The sequence below is a fragment of the Elgaria multicarinata genome, chromosome 22 (assembly GCF_023053635.1).
Source record: "Elgaria multicarinata webbii isolate HBS135686 ecotype San Diego chromosome 22, rElgMul1.1.pri, whole genome shotgun sequence".
Lineage (NCBI taxonomy): Eukaryota > Metazoa > Chordata > Lepidosauria > Squamata > Anguidae > Elgaria > Elgaria multicarinata.
The window spans coordinates 2819608-2839157 of record NC_086192.1 but is presented as its reverse complement, the minus strand read 5'-3'; the positions used below and the strand labels follow the sequence as shown (position 1 = coordinate 2839157).

At 46.8% G+C, this 19550-nt stretch overlaps 1 protein-coding gene across 1 annotated transcript; it reads left to right on the top strand.

The window, feature by feature from the left end:
• The first annotated feature begins 62 nt into the window (after positions 1-62).
• On the top strand, positions 63-18455 carry CENPV (centromere protein V). The gene is made up of 6 exons (XM_063146782.1): positions 63-69; positions 11826-12285; positions 16171-16269; positions 16814-16883; positions 17438-17552; positions 18287-18455. Exons 1-6 carry the CDS (start codon positions 63-65, stop codon positions 18409-18411), a joined length of 876 nt encoding a protein of 291 aa, XP_063002852.1. The 3' UTR covers positions 18412-18455.
• The last annotated feature ends 1095 nt before the right edge of the window (positions 18456-19550 follow it).

The following is a 19550-nucleotide window of genomic DNA, read 5'->3' as shown; positions in this document are numbered from 1 at the left end:
GTCTGTCTGCCCTGTCACCGCCCACTGATATTTATACAGTCCTGTGACGCATCGCCACGCCCATGACGCGTACGTTAATATCCTTCCGCTTAAGAAAAGAGTCCCGCAGCAAAACCGGTTAAAGAGCGGGTTCCCCTGCCGCTAATAAAATCTCCATCACTTGAGGGCGGGAGAATGGAAAATTAGAGGAGGCCGCTTACATCTCCTCACAAAACGACCTGAAAAAATAAGGTGTTCCCCCCACCCCCCAGTGCGGATGGATATGTAGTTAGAGGTAAAAAGGCTCTGTGTCTTTTGCATTCAAGGGAGACGAGAGGCGGGTGTAAAGCGTCGCTCGACGCCAATTGGTCAATAGGATAGAGGCTTGGTCGCTGATTGGCTTCCGAGTGAAAGCGAGAGGTAGGAAAGCTCTAGAAGAATCCAGAGGCAGGGAGAGGCGGCAATGAGTAACTCGTCGCTGATTGGTGTCGGGTGAGGTCACCCTTGTTGTTGCTAAGGTCCTCCGCCTCAGAGAAGAAGATTTCGAGAAAGGGCGGGGAATGGGGAGTGTTGTGCGCATGCGGAAGAGAGGGAGGGGGCAGTTTGTGAGGTGATTTTTCTTTGGGGAAAAGGGCGGAAAGACTCCCTTGAGGAGCTGGTTATATATTAAGTTCTCATTAAAACTGAGAAGGCAAGACGTTAAGACAGAACAAAAGTAAAAACACCCAAAATGGAAATGCAAAACACAGGCTCTCGTGTCTAGTTTTCTCTCCCACAACTGCCCTCCTGTGAGGGGTATTTGGCTCCCCTCATAAACCCCCGTCTGTTTATCTTTCTTTGTTTTACTGCTTTTCTGCTAGTTTTGATACTTTCCTTATTTTTGTATCCTGCTTTTTCCTGTAAAAACTCGATGTTGTTTTTTTTTAAAGAAACCATGAAGAACTTTCATAACAAAGAGGAAATAATGAATAAAACGATAAAGAAATAATATGAGAAATAAAACAATAAAGGGATTCTTTGTTGCTTTGGGCTGCAATAGACTGACAGGGCTGATTTGGGAAAAGAAACAATAGCGACATGTATGAAAAGGGGGGGAAAGAAAAGGAGCAGAGCAGGAATGAACAATGAAATAAACTCAAAACAAATAAATAAGGAAACAAAGAGCCTTCATAATAAACAAAGAGGAAATAATGAATAATATAAAGGATAATGAAACAAAGATTCTTCGTTGTGTTTTGATGCAACTGACTGACACAGCTGCCTTCTGAAAAGGAAACATCAAATGTACAAAAATAAAGGAGAAATGAAAGGCCTTTAAAACAACACCAGAAGAGCAAACAACAGCAAAGGCACCAGGACAATATCGCCCTTTTGAAACGGCCCTTGACACTATTTTTTAACGTGGAGTCACTCATGCCAAGTTGGATACTCCCCTCGTATAAATACAATTTGAAAGCATGCAGGGGAGTCTTTATTTTAATAGCCCAGTTATCACCCAGAGGCAGTATAGAAAAAAGGTTATTAAAGTGTGTTAGGATGCAACCCTTCATACGTTTAGACAGAAAAGAGTCACACAAGGCCCGTGTTGGCTGCGGCATGCTGGGAATTGTAGGGCTTTTTTCCCTGCATAGGATTACGTCCTAAAAGTCTTATTTAGTGGTGAAAAGGTGTGCAGCACGTATGAAATTTAAGCTGGTATGTGTATCTGTTGTTGGCTTTCCACAGGAAATTATGATCCTGCCATGCAGCAGTTTCCTCTTCAGAAATTGATACTTGTGCCAGATGAGAATCTTGCTAAAGACATGAAGCTGGGTCACACAACCAGTTTCTTTTCTTTTCCCCCCCACGTCAGTAGGATTAGACATAAGGGCATGGTGAAGTTTGCAACATAATAACATAAGTATGCTATTTATTGCAACACTTCACCTAACTATGAATACTCCAGCAGGAATCTCTCAAGATGGCTACATCTTTCACAAGAGGACTGGATACAAAAATAGCTTGACAGCACTTTGAAGGCTTTATTTATACATTTCTTCATTTGAAAAATTTAATATCCCACTTTGCCCTGTACAGTCCGTGCCAGCTAACATGAGACTAATAAAACATAATAAAAAGCAGACAAGGAAAACTAATGAGAATAGCGAACCCAGCAGGGTTAAAAAACAACAATTAAAAACAGCAGCATCAGAAATATAATTGAGATCCAAGGAATTCAAGGTGTCATATTTGATTCAATCCTCTTCATTTTAACTCATAACAACCCTGTGAGGTAGGTTAGGCTGTTGTAAGTGACAAGCCAAAGTCATCCAATGAGCATCATGGCCGAGTGAGAATTTGAACCCAGGTCCATGCAGTCTTTGGTTTGACATTCTCCGTACAACTACTATGTGTGTAAGGTCACATACATATCATGTGCAAACAGAACCAGTCTTACAAGCAGGCTGAGGCAACTTGTGCAGATTTTGGGTACAAAAGAAAGCAAATTTGTTGTTGCTATCATGCTCATCATCTTGGATGGGTATAATTGGGATTTTCAGCCTCAGGCACCGAAATGTCTTGACTTGAGCTGGCCTATACATTCAAGATCCAAAAGAGAGAAGTAACATGAAAGTTATTTCTTTCGACTTCAACGCCTTTCTCTTTCTCTTTCTAGTGAAACCCGTTGGCACTTAACATTAACTCTTTTTATTCTGTTATTGCTGTGTTTTTAGTGCATTTGTTTTAATTTAATTCCATTTTATTTATGGTTGAAAGTGACCTTGAGTCCCATTCTTCTCAGCAGAAAAAATAGGGTACAAGTAAAACTAACAAACAAACCTTATTTAGTTGGCTATCCATGCCTGAACCTGAAACAACGTGCCGACAAATATAAGACCTCCCAGGTGAATATTATGCCTTTCTTCAGAAACTATGTTTTTCTCTTTTAAATCTCTCTTTCTTCTCAACTTCTAACTGGAGAAAGGGTTCTGCCTTGCAAACATTCTGCCTTGCAAGCATTAATAAATGCATTCTTTTATTGACTCTATGGATGTTGATCTATTTATGTCCCACAGCATGTCAGAGGTCGTAGCTTTTGCTGTATCATAGGAAAACACTGGAATGTATAAACAACTAGCTTTGGGAAAGCCTTTTAAACATGTTTCTTTTTATATGTTATCCTGAGCATTCTAGGTGGCTAAATCACGCAAACAAACAAACAAACACTAGCTGTCTCTAATGCATCATTCATTGCATGCAGATCTTATGACCGACTTGATTGTGTTGGTGCATTCAGATTTCCTGGCTTGAGGTTGAAAAAATAGGTCACCGGGGTACATGATAAAAGAATGTTATTTCGAAAGAGGGTCCTGCATCAGCAAATATTTTCTGAGCAATAAGAAACCAAGTGGCTGGTGATGTGTCGTTTCTTTCCTGTGAAAGGAACTTCTTGGAAATAGGAAAGGAAATACTTGGGGACGCCTTGTTTTCCTTTTGTTTATTTATTTATTTATTACATTTCTATACCGCCCAATAGCCGGAGCTCTCTGGGCGGTTCACAAAAATTAAAACCATTCAAAGTATAAAACAACAGTATAAAACCATAATATAAAATACAATATAAAAGCTCAACCAGATAAAAACAGCAGCAATGCAAAATTACAAATTTAAAACCATGTTATTTAAAATTTATAGATTGTTAAAATGTTGGGAGAATAAAAAGGTCTTCACCTGGCGTCTAAAAGCATATAATGTAGGTGCCAAGCGACCCTCCTTAGGGAGCTCATTCCACAGCCGGGGTGCCACAGCAGAGAAGGCCCTCCTCCTGGTAGCCACCTGCCTCACTTCCTTTGGCAGGGGCTCACACAAACGCAGTGGGTCCCAGCCCTGAATCTTTTTCCTAGGGACCTGGATCTATTCTCCAAAACCCTGAGTGTCTGTTGGTGCCAATAAAAGTTGTTTTTCTTAGCTCAAAATGCAAGGGGGTGATATTCAAGGGTGATTACAACTGGGGAGGAAAAGTTTTAAAAAAACCCTTCCCCCATGTACTGCAACACCCACCCCAACATGGAAGTCAGCCAGGTTTGTGTAATCTGAATAAGCATGGGTAGATCATATTTAATTTCTGGAATGGATTATTATTATTATTATTATTATTTGCTTGCCACTCTGTTTTGCTCCAGTCACTTGGGCAAAACTCCGTGCTGTGTATTTGTTTTCGAAGCAGATGAAAGCTGAGTTCAGAATATGATCTAAGAGCCTGGAAATGCCTGCTGTGAACCAAAACTCTTCAACATGCCCAGACAAGCCTCTCTGCGGCAGGTCTGAATCACTGGCCAAAACGTCTGCTAAATAAAACCAGAGTTCTAAGAACGGTGGGATATTCCATTGTAAAAAGAACGGTGGTTTCAGTGTGCCTGAACAAATGCCAGCTGCCCTGGAAATGTGAATTGTTTCCACACAACTATGTTTATTTGAACACATCGAAGTCGTTCATGAGATTAAAAAAAAAATACAAAAAATTGAACCAGGATATTAAGGTAAGAAGAATATGCCAGCTTTCTAGTTTCATAGAGTTCATTATATGGCCTGCTGAAGGGTTCTGTGGAACCTGGAAGCTTGGATAGCCCACTCTCAACCAACATAGATCCAATAAGAAATAATATTTCACTTTTTATAAATCTTCTATGAGGTCAGGCAGGGTAGAGGCGTGATAAGACCTTCATCTGGAAGGACCCATGAAAGGAAACTGTTCTCCCAGATTAGCAGAGCACCTGGGCCTCGGCACAAGACACACTCACTGGGAGTTTGCCCAAGCTGAATCCAAAACCTGCTGCCAGCTCTGCTTCTTGACTAAACACCCCCCCCACACACACACACACACAATAATGCCAAGCAGAGAAGTTAAACAGATTGGTGTCCATTTTTCCTAGTTTCCTTCCTTCAACTACCAGAACTGGGGACAGAATTTTCCACCAGCAACATCAATTCCCCATCAAAATCCACGCAGGAGTTATACGAGGCTGTGGGTGGATTTTTGGGCCGCTCCTGTTCCTTTCAACGGAGCTTTACACAAGCCGAAGACCTTCGGACTTGTTCCAGCGCCCTTTGATACCATCAGTTTGAATCACAAAACAGGCAGCCTTCCTGGAAACTTTGTTCTGCTGAGTCACTGTCACACAAGCATTCCTTGACGCTATTGCACGGGGTGTGGGTGAATGTCCTTTTATACCTGAGATATCGAGCCACGGCTTATCCTCCAGAAGTGAGCTTTTATCCTTCTTAGAACTGAGTGTCACGCGATAATTGGGAAGCATTTTACAATTTCAAGGCTGTTCTTTCTTCCAACATCTACAGACATGATAGCCTGGGGGTGGAATCCCACAAAAAATATGGGAAAATTGGAGAAATGTTTTCCCCCAAATTTTTCCACTCCCCCACCCCCCAGCCAGCCTTCAGATCTCTTCTCTTTCCTTACCCTACTCCCAATCAGGATATTTTTTTCTACTAGATGTCTGTCTGATTAGGGTTAATCATAGAATCATAGAATAGTAGAGTTGGAAGGGGCCTAAAAGGTCATTGAGCCCAACCCCCTGCTCAATGCAGGAATCCATCCTAAAGCATCCCTGACAGATGGTTGTCCAGCTTCCTCTTGAAGGCCTCTAGCCCACAACCTCCCTAGGTAACTGGTTCCATTGTCGTACTGCTCTAACAGCCAGGAAGTTTTTCCTGATGTCCAGCCGGAATCTGGCTTCCTGTAACTTGAGCCTGTTATTCCATATCCTGCATGCTGGTATGATCGAGAAGAGATCCTGGCCCTCCTCTGTGTGACAACCTTTTAAGTATTTTAAGTATGCCAAAGGACAACCTTTTAAGTATGCCAAAGGAAGTGAGGCAGGTGGCTACTAGGAGGAGGGCTTTCTCCGCTGTGGCACCCCGGTTGTGGAATGAGCTCCCCAGAGAGGTCCGCCTGGCGCCTACACTGTACTCCTTTCGTCGCCAGCTGAAGACCTTTTTATTCACTCAGTATTTTAACACTTAATTTTAACTTAAATTTAAATTATACTGTTTTAACTCTGTATTTTAACCTTATATCAATTTTGCTGCGTGGTTTTATCCTGGTTGTGCTTTTTATATTGTATTTTGTATTTGTATTTTTAACTTGTTGGTTGTTTTATGATGATTTTAATTTTTGTGAACCGCCCAGAGAGCTTCGGCTATTGGGCGGTATAAAAATGTAATAAATAAATAAATAAATAAATAAGTATTTGAAGAATGCTATCATGTCTCCCCTCAATCTTCTCTTCTCCATGTCCTGCACTCATCCCAGAGTTCAGGACAGGGAGTAATGGGCTCAAGTGATAGGAAGCAAGATTCTGGCTGGACAGCAGGAAAAACTTCCTGTTAGAGCAGTACGACAATGGATCCCATGACCTAGGGAGGTGGTGGGCTCTCCCACATCAGAAGCATTCAAGAGGCAGCTGGACAGCCATCTGTCAGGGATGCTTTGAGGTGGATTCCTGCACTGAGCAGGGGGTTGGACTGGATGGCCTTAGAGCCCCCTTCCAACTCTACTATTCTATGATTAATAGGAACTATTCTTTGGCTGTACTGAATAATACTTTATATGGTGAAAGAACAGGGGTTTTATCTATCAGTGCACCCTACTTCCCAGGGAGAGATCCCAGGGAGAGATCTACGTGGTTGCTCTGGGAGCAAAGCACAAGAATTTTAGATGGACCTTCACCCTGATCCAGCAGGACAAATTCTTATGTGGTTATCTTGGGACAACAGAACAAAACAATTCTGCATTCCTATTCAAACAGCTGACTGTGCAAAATGGATGCAAAAAACACACAACCAGGCTCGATGCAGAGGAGAAATGAGTATGCAATGGCGTGGTCAATGGTGCTGTGGAAATGGCGTTCACAAGGTCGAAGGCCTGTGAGCTTTTGGTTATCACGGACTGACATTACCTGCTATCCCCCCTCGGACCTCCTTATTCTCTCCTTGTGGAGCTGCAGTCTTCACAGAAGCTAGGGGAATATATATTGTTGGGAAACCATTTGGGTTATGGCTTGGTCCTGGGCAATTAAAACCCACTAGCTTTACAAAAAGAGCTACTCCAATGGAAATGGAAACTTCTAGGACTGGTTTGCTGACTTTGAGATGAAATGTTTCTCCCTGGTGCTGGGGAGAGGAACTCCTGGGGAAATCCCTATGTTTGGGGACATGTGGTGTCCCTCTCTTTCCCTTTCTCGTGCAAACTCACGTCCTCCAACCAAAGTTCAACGCAATAACAGGCGCAACCGGTCATTATTTTATGACCGTCAGCTGATCTTACTAAATTGGATATTATGTTTTGTACTGCTGCTTTTTGGTGTCCCTCTGTTTGTGGGTGTCTACACACATGCACACACACACAAAATGCACTCATGTAGGTATCGATCAACACAGTAGTCTGCATTTTTGGACTCTCCTCCTTGGGGTCTTGGCTGGGGCCATGATGCATGCCCTGGGCTACAAAATTTACCACCACATCATTGGGAGGAACTGACTGGCTGTTCAAGAAAGGTTTTATGAAAAAACTTGAGATTTGAGAAAGGGTTTGAAGAAGGAACAGAGGTCAAATTGGAAGGTGAAGTGTTGACAAAAGGCCCAGAACTAGTGCATCTTAGAATTATACATGGATCTGGGTTCAAATCCCACCTCTGCTATAAATTCACAGGATGATCAAGTAGCTATTGTACACCCCTCTGCCTTCTAAATCCATAGAATGAGTAACTTCCCCCCTCTCAGCTGCCACAGGGACAATGCATAGTATGGTGTAGTGGCTAGAGTGTTGGGCTGGGAGTCGGGCGATCTGGGTTCTAGTCCCCATATGGCCATGGAAACCCACTCAGTGACTTTGGGCCAGTTACAGACTCTCAGCACAACCTACCTCACAGGGTTGTTATTGTGAGGATAAAATGGAGAGGATTATGTACGATGCCTTGGGTTCCTTGGAGGGGGAAACGTGGGATATAAATGAAATTATACATGAAATAAATAAATAAATGCTGAATAAAGCATTTTGTAAATCATACATTGCTGAATGGAAGAAGGGATGAAGAGAAGATGAGCTTCAGGCTGCATTTACGTCCCATTTGATTTGATTTTGTTCCGCATGATTTGCCAATGTCCGTCCCTTTCCTGTCCTGAGTATGCTACCTGTACACACTTGCAAAGATTGGCCCAGGGTCAAGAGATACCCAGTGTGATCCCAAAGGTGTTTTACCATTCAAGAAGACTGTGTCCATGTTGAGCTAAATGGAAATTGCTCCCATGTCAGAACACACTGGATTGTTACCTCAGTGAGGCACATAGTCTTTTTCATGAGTAAACTATCTCATGGGGGAACACTCCAGCCTGCCTCTTGACATCCAGCAGAGGAGAGTAAAAGAGAAAAGGTGTTCAAGAGAGAAGACGGAAGTGGCGAGTTTTAAAATGGGGATGTGGAACTTTATGTTGGCAAAACTCACATCAACAGATGTGGAAAGATGATAATCGGGGAGATGTCACCATCTGGCCACAAAAGCCTCCTCTTAAAAGCACCCCATGAATCTCCAACCACCTTTCTTCCTTGTTCTGAATCGAAGGCAAACGAGTTTGACTAGCTGAGGTAGTTTGCGGAGGATTTCAGGTCTTTCTGCTTCACTGCGGAACAAGTCTGGGTGTGGACCAGTATTTGTGGACAAGCAAAAAGTGTAAACAAAGGGACCCATTTTTAGAATTAAATCACTGGGATCCATTTAGAATCAGACAGGAAGCGCTGTTTCTGTCTCTTTCCTAGGTGCTAGAAAAACCAGAAGCCGCCAAAACTGGACTTGTTCTTTTAAGATACGTTGTATTTATTTATACTTTTAAAGGCAGTTCCTAAAAGGTTCGATAACCAACAGCAGAATTTGTCTTTCGGGTTAGGATTTCCCCCCTCGTTTCTTGAAGGAAATCTCCAATCAGCTCTGAGGATGTTTTCACACATTACACTAAAACCTGCATGTCATGCCATGCATATGGGTGAATGTCATAAACGCAGGATAGGAAGCGAATTGTTTTTAACTGGCGTACACATCTGAGCCATCGTGGGGTTTCACTTTGAAACACTGGGCTGGGGATCTGATCCATTTCTTCTGGATTTGCTTTTCTCCCAAGGTAGCAAGGTCCCCCCCCCCTCATTTTTCCTGGCGAGACTCCCCCTGGTCTAACCAGACTGTATTTTCAGTCTTCCTTAACTTGACAGCCTCTAGATGTTTTGAACGACAACTCCCAGGATTCCTGATCATTGGCCAGCATGGCTGGGGATGCTGGGAAATGAAGTACACAACATCTAGAAACCACAAGGTTGAAGAAAGGTGCTATAGACCCTGCTGGTTCTCACTTATAAACCTTTGCTATGCCAAACCGGGCCACATCCCAGCAAAACCATTACATTTGAAATGCAACGTTGTCTCCCCTCTCCAACCTCAAGGTTTGAGACATTCTTATAGGCCCCTTCCAACTCTACTATTCAATGTTTCTATGATTCATGTGGCAGGCAACATGCTCAGAGGTTCTCTTGCCTTGGTCATGGCCATTAGAAACAAGTTCTGGGGCTGAGTGAGCCTTTAGAACGCCGGCGTTCACATTACTTACTAGGAAGAAGTCCTCGAGCATAGCAATGTGACGGGTGTTAATTATCATCTGTGGTTCAGTTTGGGGGTTCACGATATCCAGTTCCCATGACCAGGCGTGACCTCACACGCCATTAAGTGAGACAGCGGAAGTGCACGCTGCAAGAGGCTGGCACACATCATCTGCAACTCCCAGCTGAGTCACGCCTGCTGTTTTTAGAACGCCAAGGAACGAGGCACGAGGAACCTAAATGGAGAAAAGCATCCAGTAGATCTCCCCCTTTTTTAGGGTGGCAGCAATAATCTTGGCAGGGTCCCCTTGGTCCAGATCCGAGAGGCAGGACTGCTTTGAGTACCCGTTGCTGCGAGGAACAAGAACGGAAAAGCTGCCTTCTTGCCCTGCTTGTGGGATTTTCCTAGGAGCATCTGGGTTGAGGCAGCTACATAGATCAGGGGCGCTGAGTTTCTTTTAAGGCCAAAATCCCCTGTGCAGAAGTTCATTCCAGAAGTGGGCGGGGCTGGCGGCAAAAGGGGCGGAGCTGGAAGCAAACAGGTGGGGCCCAAACACCAAAAAACAAACAAAACCAAAAACACCCACCAGCATATTTTCCCTTAAAGATCCTACTGTCAGTCACGAAACTTTCGGAGAAGCATCTCAACCCTTGAGAATTAGGGGGATAAGCAAATGCTTCGAAACTGGCAAATGATTGGCATCCAGGGCCTTAGGGTGACCCTATGAAAAGGAGGACCGGGCTCCTGTATCTTTAACAGTTGCATAGAAAAGGGAATTTCAGCAGGTGTCATTTGTATATATGGAGAACCTGGTGAAATTCCCTCTTCATCACAACAGTTAGAGCTGCAAGTGCCCTGCCCTCTTTTAAATCTGGTCACTCTAATATAGCTCTTGCACTTTAGCTGTGGTGATGAAGAGGGAATTTCACCAGGTTCTCCATACATGCAAATGACACCTGCTGAAATTCTCTTTTCTACGCAACTGTTAAAGATACAGGAGCCCTGTCCTCCTTTCCATAGGGTCACCCTAGTCCAGGGGAAATGGGCGTGGCCATTTTGGGGAACCCCAGGGGGCCCGATGGGCATTGCAGGGGCCCCGGATGCAGGCTAAGGGGCATGAAAGTCCGCGCTCCTGAGATTGCTGCCCCTACACTCTTAGGGGGTCATCTGATGGCCTTTTGCTCACTTAGGGCTTGCAGTCGCTGCTTCTGCCACCGCTGTACCAGATGGGTCTCCTCTCAAGGTGCGCTGCTTTTGCTCTGCCTTGACTAGGAGGAGGTTGGATGCTTGGCTGGTTCAAATGAGCCGTGGTCATCTCTGGTCATCCTGCAGACCAAAAAAACCTGACCCGGACTTTAAGATGGTGATTAAATGCAGACATAGCGGCTTCAATCCCAAGCCAGTTTCTTCCCCACCTTAAGGCCCAGCCGGATACCGAGTTCTGTGGAACTCCAAAGCTTGCTCGTTAGGGTGGCCTCTTTTACAGTGGACAGTCCTCCATTTATAAACAGCCAATTCCAGATTAAAGCAAATGAACCATATGATCTGTTTCTCCATAACCAGTGGGCCGTCTGGAGTAGGGTGACCATATGAAAAAGAGGACTGGGCTCCTGTATCTTTAACAGTTGTATAGAAACGGGAATTTCAGCAGGCGACATTTGTATGCATGCAGCACCGTGTGAAATCCCCTCTTCCTCACAACAGCTAAAACTGCAGGAGCTTTACTAGAGTGACCAGATACAAAAGAGGACAGGGCTCCTGCAGCTTTAACTATGGTGATGAAGAGGGCATTTCACCAGGTGCTGCGGGGATACAAATGGCACCTGCTGAAATTCCCTTTTCTACCCAGCTGCTAAAGATACAGGAGCCCTGTCCTCCTTTCCGTAGGGTCACCCTAACCTGGAGAGACCGACCCCTTCGCCCCCTGGTCACGCAGCCTCCCGCCCGGGATGTCCTGTCTTCCCATGGACAAGATCGTGTTTCCAAATATTATTCAACACGTGCAAATTCCGTGCAAACCAGTCATCTTCTGCCTTGGCGGTTCCTAAGCGGATACCAGGCTTGGGTTTTTTTTTCCTGGGGCGGGGGCACCTTTGCTTTTGAGGCCCTTTACCCCGCAAGCGCCCACCGCTGCCTTCCGAAGGAAGCCGCTCCAGCAGGCCCCTGATCTCTGGGGCTCCTCAACCCGGCCCCCTTTCCCTGCAGGCCCGAAGCGGCCTCCGCCTCCTTTCTCTCGCGTTCCTCCTCCACGTGGCTCCGGAGCGGCGGATCTGGCACGGCTCTGCGGCGCCCCCGAGCGGCCAAGCCCGAGAGGAGCTCAGCCGGGGCCGCCGCCGCCGCCCCCCAACCCCAGCGCCACCATGGTGGGCAAGGCGAGGAGGTCCCGGGCGGCGAGCGCCACGCGCAAAAGCCTCCCGGACTCCGGGAGGAAGAAGCCGCCCGCCCCGCCGAACCTCCCCCTCCGGGATCGGGCCTCCAAAGGCAAGGGGGCGCCGAGCAAGAAGCCCCCGAACCCGGAGATCCCCGAAGCGGAGCCCCCCGAGGCGGCAGCGGCGGACGACCGCGGCGCCCTGGCCCTGGGGGCGCAGACTGAGCGCTGGCTCCAGTTCCAAAAGCGCCAGCGGGTGAGCTGCGAGGAGGCGGCCAAGCTCTTGCTGGATACCTTGTGAGTACGCGGGGAGGGCCACGATCCCGGCCGCGCCCCTCGCCCATCTCCACGGCCTCCTCGGGGCGCTGGGGCTTTCCTTTCCCACCCCTTGGCTGGAGCGTGCAGTGAAAGCTCCAATCACCACCGTTAGCCCTTTGCCTGCATGCGAGGAGACCTGTTGGGAACGGCGTGGGTTTCGCGACTGCGGGGACACCTTGCCACCCTTCCCCAAATGCTGGCATGGTGGCTGGTTTGGGGACTCTTGAGCTTAGGAAAAAGGCGAGGGGAGGGGACATGATCCAGGTGTGCAAAACCATGCCTGGTGCGGAGACCTTGGATAGGGGAGGTTTTTCGCCGCCTCATACTAGAACCCAACGGGGGTCATATCCCATCATATCCTAGGGTGACCCTATGAAAAGGAGGACAGGGCTCCTGTATCTTTAAAAGTTGCATAGAAAAGGGAATTTCAGCAGGTGTTATTTGTATGTATGGAGAACCTGGTGAAATTCCCACTTCATCACAACAGTTAAAGCTGCAGGAGCTATACTAGAGTGACCAGATTTAAAGGAGGGCAGGGCACCTGCAGCTTTAACTGCTGTGATGAAGAGGAAATTTCACCAGGTTCCCCATATATACAAATGACACCTGCTGAAATTTCCTTTTCAAGACAACTTAAAGATACAGGAACCCCGTTCTCCTTTTCATATGGTCACCCTATCATATCCCCTGAAGCTGAACAGTGGGAGATCCAGGACAGGTCAAAGGGAGGACTTCTTCGCACAGGTGGAAGTGGCTACCGAAAGATGTAGCCACGGCCACCACTTTGGATGGCTTTAAAAGGGGGTTGGATACATCCGTGGAAGAGAAGGCCATCAAGGGCTTCCAGTCCTGATGGCTTTATAAAAGAGCAGTATGCCTCGCTACACCAGTTGCTGGGGAACATGGGCAGGAGGGTGCTGTTGTGCTCCTGTCCTTCCCCGTTGGCCAGTGTGGGAACAGAATTTTGGATTAGATGGCCCTGATCCAGCACGGCTCTACCTTAGGTTCTTATGACTGGACTAGATCTAATGACTAGATTAGGGTGACCATATGAAAAGGAGGACCGGGCTCCTGTATCTTTAACAGTTGCATAGAAAAGGGAATATCAGCAGGTGTCATTTGTATATGTGGAGAACCTGGTGAAATTCCCTCTTCATCACAACAGTTAAAGCTGCAGGAGCTATACTAGAGTGACCAGATACAAAAGAGGGCAGGGCACCTGCAGCTTTAACTGTTGTGATGAAGAGGGAATTTCACCAGGTTCTCCATACATACAAATGACACCTGCTGAAATCCCCTTTTCAGTACAATTGTTAAAGGTGCAGGAGCCCTGTCCTCCTTTTCATAGGGTCACCCTAGACTAGATAGATCACCAAGTTCTTCTGTTGTGGTGCAGCTGCTTAGGGAAGCCTCAGGGCCGGCTCTACCGCTAGGGAGAGTAAAGCGGTTGCAGTGCAGAGGTGTCATGAATGAGGTGTGTATTGGTAATTATTTATTATTGCTGGATTTTTACTGTCAGGGAAAGGGGATCAGGCATTTGCTGCATTGTTTACCTCTGGTGCCAAAACAACTTTACTAGCTTGGAGTACTATGTGGTGTATGTTGAAATGTCTTGGTCCAGTTCAGGGGAGCCCCCCCCCCAACATCTAAACAAGAGCCCCTGTCTTAATAAATCATGTGAGTTTTCTGGGGATTTGTTTTGAAAAACTGGAACAAAATATCTGGAAAATGTTCTGATGCTCAAGAAGAAATGAATATGAATCTCAAACCTGTCCGCCCCCATAACTGTACAATCCTCTGTATGTCTACTTAGAAGTAAGCCCCATTGATTTAAATTGGTCTTACTCCCAGGAAAGTATGCTTTGGATTGCAGCTGCAAAATATTTGAGCTGAAATATTTTATTTCAAGTGGATGGGGAGAAATAATCAATAACGCACACGGAACGTGGTTTCGATGTAATATTCAACTCAATGCACAAAACATGTATTTGGAAATTATTTTTACTAGAAATCTTGTAAGCATCTTAAGACGTGACCGGCTAATTGCAAACGCTCCCCTTAGCATCATAGAATAGCAGAGTTGGAAGGGACCTACAAGGCCATCGAGTCCAACCCCCTGCTTTAGGAATCCACCCTAAAGCATCCCCAACAGATGGTAGTCCAGCTGCCTCTTGAAGGCCTCTAGTGTGGGAGAGCCCACAACCTCCCTAGGTAACTGATTCCATTGTCGTACTGCTCTAACAGTCAGGAAGTTTTCCCTGATGTCCAGCCGGATTCCGGCTACCTTTAACTTGAGCCCGTTATTCTGTGTCCTGCAGTCTGGGAGGATCGAGAAGAGATCCTGGCCCTCCTCTGTGACAACCTTTTAAGTATTTGAAGAGTGCTCTCATGTCTCCCCTCAATCTTCTCTTCTCCAGGCTAAACATGCCCAGTTCTTTCAGTCTCTCTTCATAGGGCTTTGTTTCTAGACCTCTGATCATCCTGGTTGCCCTCTTCTGAACACGCTCCAGCTTGTCTGCATCCTTCTTGAATTGTGGAGCCCAGAACTGGATGCAATACTCTAGATGAGGCCTAACCTGGGCTGAATAGAGAGGAACCAGTACCTCACGTGATTTGGAAGCTATACTTCTATTAATGCAGCCCAAAATAGCATTGGCCTTTTTTGCAGCCATATCGCACTGTTGGCTCATATTCAGCTTGCGATCTACAACAATTCCAAGATCCTTCTCGTTTGTAGTATTGCTGAGCCAAGTATCCCCCATCTTGTAACTGTGCCTTTGGTTTCTATTTCCTAGATGTAGAACTTGGCATTTATCCCTATTAAATTTCATCCTGTTGTTTTCAGCCCAGCACTCCTGCCTATCAAGATCACTTTGAAGTTTGTTTCTGTCTTCCAGGGTATTCGCTATCCCACCCAATTTTGTGTCATCTGCAAATTTGATCAGCGTTCCCTGCATTAATTAAAATGTTGAAGAGCACTGGGCCCAGGATTGAGCCCTGCGGTACCCCACTCGTTGCCTCTCCCCAGTTTGAGAAGATTCCATTGATAAGCACTCTTTGAGTCCGATTCTGTAGCCAACTGTGAATCCACCTAACAGTTGTTCCATCTAGCCCACTTCTAGCTAGTTTGTTACATTGTTTTGGTGTGAAGGAGGCAAAATGAAGCCACTGAAAACACAACATATTGATTTTAGTGTGCCTGGAGCGCTGCGGGTGAGATATATGGGCATTTCCTTGGTATAGTCATCTGAAAAAGTTAAGGGCAGAAACTGCTGAATTTGGGAAACATTTCATTCCTTCTTGATGTTACCAATTAGTTATATGAAAAATGCCATTTTAGAAATGGCTGATCTGGCTGGAGCTAATTTGGGGTTGTATAGAGGGTCTTCATTTGCCAGCCCCTGCCTTAATCCGGCCTGTGTAAGGACCAGCTGTGGTTTACCGGGATGCAAAATGCATTTTTTTGCCTTCTCTCCAGCCATCTTCAGCATATCTGAACATTGTACATCTAACATTTTTATTTAGTTTACTTTTATGTTGTAATGTGCTCTGAGCCAGCTCTCAGGCCAAGAGGCACACGAGGTACTTACCTCGGGGTATAAAGGATTACCTTCAGGTAATGGTGTTTGTGATTGGGAGGCTGCTATTGAATGCGGTTGTACATTGCGGCCAGAGAAGGAAGATGCCAATGACAGTCAGCTTGTGGGTTGCACAGAGCTCTTTGTCAGTTGACTCACTAAGCCCTCCCTGCCTGTTGCTGGTTTGAGAAATGATAATTGTGCGTTAAAGTCAAACACTGCTTGGATGAGTTAAATGAAAGGGTGAGGCGCAGAGCGGATAATAGGTATTTTTCTCCCTCTCTAGCGAGTACCAAGCTCTGGTGAAACACACAGGGGGGTGCCACTGCGGAGCCGTCCGTTTCGAGGTCTGGGCTTCGGGCGACCTCCACGTCTTCGATTGCAAGTGAGTGATTGAGCTGCCCTCGCGGCAGACGCTTCCCCCTTGCAGAGGAGGTGGCAGGCTGTGTGTACGTGCGTGTGTGTGTGTGCGTGTGATGATGAGAAACCGGCAAACAGCACATCAAGCGGACGGCTGCTTGTTTCCAGCGGCGCCTTTTCACAGGCCCACAGGTGTGAAAAGCTTTCCAGAAACTAGCTGTAACTATAGAGATTTATACCCAAGATGTACTGCTTGCACATAGTGCTGCAAATTCCAAAGGTCAGCCACCCACCTCCCTGTGCTCCTCCACTCCCAGGCCTGGTCCACCTATTTTTCGTAACATCTTGGCCGATGAAGAGATCTGGAGGTCTCAAAAGCTCGCACAGTTTTTGCGATCTTTCAGTTGACCTAACGAACACAGCACACTACATGGATTTGGGGATTTTTTTTCTCACGGCTGCCTGTGGGGTATTTTTTGTACTACTTGGGGTGGGGGGAGGCGGGACGCTGGACAACAAGTGGATTTTTTTTCCAAAGGACGTTTTCTTTCTCTCCCTCTCTTTTCCAGTTGCAGCATCTGTGCTAAGAAGCAAAACCGGCATTTCATTGTTCCCGCTTCTCGCTTCAAGTTGCTGAAGGTATGTCCAGAGCTTAGATGAGGGAAAACAGCCAACTCATTTAGCCGTCAGGGTTGTGGCTGTTAGGGTGACCCTATGGAAAGGAGGACCAGGCTCCTGTATCTTTTAACAGTTGCATAGAAAAGGGGATTTCAGCAGGCGTCATTTGTATGCATGCAGCACCTGGTGAAAGCCCCACGTCATCCCAACAGTTAAAGCTGCAGGAGCCCTGCCCTCTTTTGTATGTAGACACCTGCTGAAATTCTCTTTTCTATACAGCTGTTATAGATACAGGAGCCCTGTCCTCCTTTCCTTAGGGTCACCCTAGGATATGGGCAGTGGAGAAAGTTCCTCGTGAAAGACATCACATCCAGTTTGCAAAATCATTGAAAGGCACTTTGGCTGTGACAGCGATAAGTGGAAGCTAACCTCTTAGCCTGCCTCCTTCCCCTCCCTCATCTGCAATCCTGGGTTGATCATTCCTGACCTACCTTACAGGGCTGTCACAAGGAAGGAACTCTGCACATGCCTTTGGGCCCTTCTGAAAAGCTAAGCATTGTCCTTCTTCCTGCCAGGGCGCTGACAACCTCGCCACGTACACCTTCAACACCCACTGCGCCCGGCACACTTTCTGCAAGACGTGTGGCGTCCAGAGCTTCTATACGCCCCGCTCCAATCCAGATGGCTACGGTAGGGAAGGGTTCACTGCGGTTGTTTAATTCAAGGTTGTGGGAACAACTTTGGTTTTTTAAAAATTATTATTATTAGAGTCCCAAGATTCACCAACTAGAGCCTGGTGCAAAATGGCGGCTCAAAGGGGCGGGCTTGGGTGCAAAATGGTGGCTCAAATGGGTGGAACTGGGCACAAAATGGTGGCTCAAATAGGCGGAGTCGCGTGCAAAATAGCAGCTTAAGAGGAGGAGCCGGTTACCAACTGTACCTCTGAGCCCTACATTGGGATGGCCTGTAATATCTAAGCTCTACTCTACCTCTGAGTGACTGGAGAGGAAGGATTCTAATATTGTTTTGCGGTCTCTGAACGGAGCCCGCATTCCTCTTCACAAAAATCCGCTCCTGGTTTTCCTCCCCAGACTTCCTTCCAGTAGCCCAATTTAGAACAAGGAGGCAAAGCCCTTTTTGTGGTCGCCGTTGCTAAGCAGCTGGGGGGCGGAGCCCCTTGGCCCACCTTCCTCCAATCCGGTGCCCCTCCAGGTGTATTGGACTGCAACTCCCAGAACACCCTAGGCTGAATCCGGCCGTCTCGCCCTCTTTCCCCGAAACGTTGCCTTTCGCTCTGCCCACCACCGGAACGCAGCCCTGAGAACGTCTCCAACATAGGGGGTTCGATGTCTAGGCCATCAGGGAGCCGCCCCTAGGAGGGCTATGGAGTCGTCTTGCGTGATGCAGTTTTGCTCTCTTTCCAGGAATCGCCCCGCACTGCCTGGACGAAGGCACGGTGAACAGCATCACCGTGGAGGTGATCAATGGCAAGCAGTGGGAGGAGGCCGTGAAAGCTCACCCCAGCATACGGAGTATGTCGAAACCGTGACCCCGCCAATCCCAGCAGCATAGGTGCCCCCAGCTGGTCACCCCTCTCTCTCTCTCTCGCTCTCTCTCTCTCCTCTCTCTCTCTCTCTCTCTCTCTCACACACACACACACACACACACACACACATACACACACACACACACCCCTCCAACTCATCCATCTTGGATCACTCAGCAGGAGCGATCCCCGTTCCGACTACATTTAGGAAATAAAGGTTATATTTTTGTAAAAGAAGCTGCTCTTTGCTGCCCTTTCTGCCACCCGTGTAGACTAGCGGAATAGAAACCAGACTGCTCCCTTGAAGGACCTTGGCTTTGATAGACCGAAAAAGATTTAAAAATAAATTTGGAAGCTGCTAGTCCTCATTGTTGCAGCCCAAACAGCCCAAATAGCGCTCCCTCCTCTGGCTCCTTTGGTGAGCGTTATTTGTGCTGCTTGGGCTGCAACAGCGAGGACTAGCAGCTTCCAACTGTATTTTTAAATAATTTCCGCTGGACTCTGTAAGAATTAATTTTCACTGAAGCCTCTGCTGTTTTCAGCAGCTCGTGCAGGGAGATCCTTAACATGTCTAAGGAAAAACAAACTGAAGCTGAATTCAGACAAAACAGAGGTGCTTGCTGTCAAGGGCTCTGACCTAGGTTTGGAGGTGTGTCAGCCAGTTCTGGATGGGGCTACATTCCCCCTGAAAGACTGTGTTCGTAGTTTGGGGGTGCTCCTGGATCCGTCGCTCCAAATGACAGCCCGGATAGATGCGACGGCCAGGAGTGCCTACTATCAGCTTCGGCTGATACGCCAGCTGCGCCCCTTCCTAGAGTCAGAAGACCTAAAGACGGTCGTGCACACGCTGGTAACCTCAAGGCTTGACTTCTGCAATGCGCTCTACATAGGGCTACCATTGTACCTAGTTCGGAAACTTCAACTAGTTCAAAATATGGCAGCCAGGTTGGTCACCGGTACATCTAGGGGTGAGCATATTACCCCAACATTAAAATCACTCCACTGGCTGCCAATTAGTTTCCGGGCAAAGTACAAAGTGTTGGTCATTACCTTTAAAGCCCTAAATGGTTTGGGTCCAGGTTACCTGTGGGATCACCTTCTCCCATACAGTCCGCCCCGCACACTCAGGTCCTCTGGGGAGA

Bases quoted from the DNA above. Each gene is read 5' to 3' on its own strand.
- CENPV (XM_063146782.1), top strand. The intron at 12,286-16,170 runs GTGAGTACGCGG...CTCCCTCTCTAG, and splicing joins AAGCTCTTGCTGGATACCTT to CGAGTACCAAGCTCTGGTGA. The intron at 16,884-17,437 runs GTATGTCCAGAG...TCTTCCTGCCAG, and splicing joins CTCGCTTCAAGTTGCTGAAG to GGCGCTGACAACCTCGCCAC.